Here is a 3,923-nt window from a genome sequence, read left to right on the forward strand (position 1 = left end):
TGTGTGTGTGTGTGTGTAGTATATATATATATATATATATGTAGTATATATATATATATATATATATATATATATGTATATATATATATATGGCTTTAAGTATACATTTCTGCGATAAACGCTTGTTTGGTCCCCGAGAACACGCCCTTCCCCATGGATTGCTCTGGTGCGCCAGGCTTGTCCAGTCTGCTTGCGGCTGCTTCCCCAGCAATCTGTAGAAGTGTCAAGACATGGCGCCGGACGACTTGTCGTTCGCCGTTTGTCTCATTGAAATACATTTGCCTACTGAAGAATTCGGAATAGTACATATTGGTATGAAGGTACGAATCCAGTTCAACGCTGCAACTGATTGCTCGCCCCCTTACCGAGTGCTGCAACTATCCTACAAATTGACCCGATTGCGCGCAGCTTGATGTGTTTGCGTGGTACTTCCTCAAAGGGTGGGTCCAAATACTTCGAGGATTAGGGCCAGGCCACTTCAGGCTCTTATTTGCCAGGTTTCACCTCGTTATATACACAGTGTGAAGTCATATCTAGACATATCTGTCAGTTCACATCTGCTCTGGAGCTGTGCTTTCGCCCTGTCACCGAAAACAACTTCTCTCCAACGAATTGTCCCGAAGCACCCAGCTTAGCGAGTTTGTCAGCTGCTTCGTTGCCAGGTATGCCCACGTGTGCAGACACATGGCGCCAGGCGACCTTAGTATTGTACCTAAGATTGTAGGCCTCCTCTGCGCTGTGGAGGGCCTTGAGCAGGTCGATGTTGGATAGGGCCAGTTGTCTCCCCTTGGCATCTTTCCAATTATTCATGACCCATTTTTTCTTCCATTTGGACATGGCATTGATAGTATATTTGCTATCGGACCTGATTTCGAGCTTTTCTATGCCGAAGACGAGTGCGGTGTGGATGGCATGCACTGCCGCCCGAAGTTCGGCGCGTTGATTGGTGTTGAATCCGTTCTGTAGTGGATGGCCGGTGTTCCTGGAAATACATATGTGTATTATACGCATGAGTACAAGCCCAATAGTATGACCAACGCGTACTCAATAGATTGCGCATGGGTTTGAAGGTAACGATATCGAATCACTGACTTCTGGAGTTTGGTGTGAAGAAGATTTGTAAAATGACCACACTACTTGAGTTTGGGATTAAAACGAGACCCCTTTCGATATAATATACATCAGAAAGCTTACATCGAATATACCTAAATATGTATTGGGCATTACTTTTTAAGTATATCCGTTGCAGTGAAACTGGATGAGAGTCTTCATGCTTGGAACAGGCGCTCATTAGAGTACACTCAAAGTGTGTGTATAATTCAAAGGCGCGTGGCATTGTGCTGCATGATTTAGGATCGGTACATACCCATCACAAGACATTGGAAGACTATGACGTCGGATCAGGTGTAAGTCACGCTGGGTATATAAACAAGTAACAGTCGAGGACGAACCTACATCACCACTAGATAACCTCCATGCAGAGAGAGCAGCACATCCTGATTGCCCGAGTAGAAGACGGACAACATATATCTCAAACACGACAACTACACAGAAAATTTTGAACAATCTGTACTGGGTATTGAAGCGTACCTGGCCATACGTGCAGTATTGCGCCGCGCACACACAACTAACAGTCTGCTTTGTGGCATTGCAAAGACACACGTACCATCTGTGGTTGTAGTTCCAAAAAACGCCGAACCCAGCTCGGGAGTGGATGGTCTGGTTATTCCCCAGAGCTGAGCCATCCACATACACCACCGCTCGCCCGCTTTCTATCTGCAGTAACCGTTGGTCCTCAGGCGTAGGTGTAAGCGACACCATTGGCAAGTGAATAGGTCTTTGATCAAGCGCTCCGTTCAGCTGTTCCAACTCCTTGTCTGTGAGCTCAAAGTGACTGTCCATGTACTTCTCTGCTGCGCTAGCCCCCTCGTCGTCGGTCGGTGACCTACTACTTGTGGTAGCACTCGGATCAAAGAAGGTTTTGTACAGCGCATCAATCTCGCTGGTCAGTACACTCGCCGGTGTGTCCTCTGAGAGTCTCGCTTGACTATATGCACCTGTTTCGCTCAATATACTGTCATTTTCTGGCAATACAGGCCCTTCCGATACCCTCGGCGCGGCTTTGACCCGCACGAGGTTCCCGTTCCTTAATTCGACAACGTACCCGCTCGATTCGCCCACACCTTGGCCTGAACCACTCTGGGTAGAGCACTCAAGTACCGCACTTCCCCGCTCTGTGGTGGTAGTCACTTGCTCTGCACCTTTGCTGACACACTCCACCGCTGGTTTTTTCTTTACCGGGGACGCGGAATTCATTACTAAGGGCCACACGGAGTAGTCGGACCCACTCACATCGTCCGATACGTGTGTAGGTACACCAGAGCCAACATCTTCGAGACGTCGATGCGCAAGCACAACTGGTTCCAGAGGGTTTTTCTGCGGTATGCGTTCTGATGCTATTGTTTTGGTGACTTTTTGTGATGAGAGTTGATCATCCACAGCACTAGTGATAAAATCTGATCCAGGAGAGGCGCGTTTAATACCACTAGGTTGCACATACCCTGCGCTCGTGTCTAAGAGCTCAGGGTTTCCAATTCGGTCGATTACCTGAGAGTTGCTGGCTGTATTGGTAGTTGCGCCTGTGTGAATAGTGGCGTCTCCGAAGGCTGTTTGATACGTTGTCTGGTGTCCAGCGGTAGGCCCGGGTATCGAATAATTGGGCAACGAGCGACTATGTCCCACAGACCTTGTTACCTGAGCTGGGTCAATGCCATTGTCTGATTGGAGTGTGTTTCGCGTTGCTGAGGCGTTCGTGTCGGCACTGGCATATGCTTCGGCTTGCTCGTGGGTGGGAAACTTCTTGAACTTGGCATTGGGAAATCCACTCACTTGGGATTGGCACTGGTCCCTATACATGGCAACAATCGAGTGACATCAATAAGATCACCGGTTAAAAGCAATCGCCGATCAGAGCTTGATTATTTTGTCTTGCTGGCGTTTGTACTTTCTATATGAATAGTTGACACGTGAATCGGCTTGTGTTTGGATACAGGTAGGTCGGCTTGGAACATAGAAGCACACTGTGGGGATCCTTACCAAGGCCCACAGGTAGACGGCCCAAAGGCATTACACCGCACAGCACACTCAGCCAGCCATACGCACACAACTTAATCCACGCCCGTAATAGAAGATAGCGCAAGAGATTAATCATCAAACTATACCGTTATACTAGACTACCCGGAATAGAACGATTCGCGTTCAAAAAAGAAATCAGTAAGGTTGCTTGTAAGTACGTTAAACTTGTGGCGTCAGATGAGAAGAAGCCCACCACTCAAGTTAACGTGGATGCACGTGAAAGAGAGTTACTTGTGAATTACATAGTATAGATGCTGACATCAGACAGCTCACACCCGTTCGATAGCCCCACATTAACGCTATGCCATTGATCTTCAACATACACACCCAAACGAAATACATCATATTTCCTTTGGTTCAAGGTGAAAGTGAAGTATATGTATACATGTGATACTGCCAGACTATACATATAATTAAACATGGCGCACAACACCCACTGAACGACTGCATACAGATACAACTTGTTGACGGTCTTATACGCAGGGAGGCACAGAAGAGAAAGTAACATTTACACATAGACCAGGTAGCACAGTGATCTGTCTATATCCGTTAACAGAAAGTATACATACATGGCTCCCAACAAATGAACATTTACGTCTAGAGTAGGTATCTATGCAAGTATGTATGTTTGTATATATGTGTCTGCGTGTGTGTGTGTACGTATGTATGTATGTTTGTATATATGTGTCTGCGTGTGTGTGTGTACATATGTATGTATGTATGTATGTATGTATGTACGTATGTATGTATCACATGTATGTATATATGTACGTATGTATGTATGTATG

At 46.4% G+C, this 3,923-nt stretch overlaps 1 protein-coding gene across 1 annotated transcript; it reads right to left on the reverse strand.

Moving 5' to 3' along the window:
* Positions 1-91: 91 nt before the first annotated feature.
* On the reverse strand, positions 92-582 carry SARC_00471 (hypothetical protein). The gene has a single exon (XM_014305861.1). It carries the CDS (start codon positions 306-308, stop codon positions 96-98), a length of 213 nt encoding a protein of 70 aa, XP_014161336.1. The 5' UTR covers positions 309-582; the 3' UTR covers positions 92-95.
* Between the last annotated feature and the right edge of the window lie 3,341 nt (positions 583-3,923).

Source organism: Sphaeroforma arctica, assembly GCF_001186125.1.
Source record: "Sphaeroforma arctica JP610 unplaced genomic scaffold supercont1.14, whole genome shotgun sequence".
In the NCBI taxonomy this organism is placed as follows: domain Eukaryota; class Ichthyosporea; order Ichthyophonida; genus Sphaeroforma; species Sphaeroforma arctica.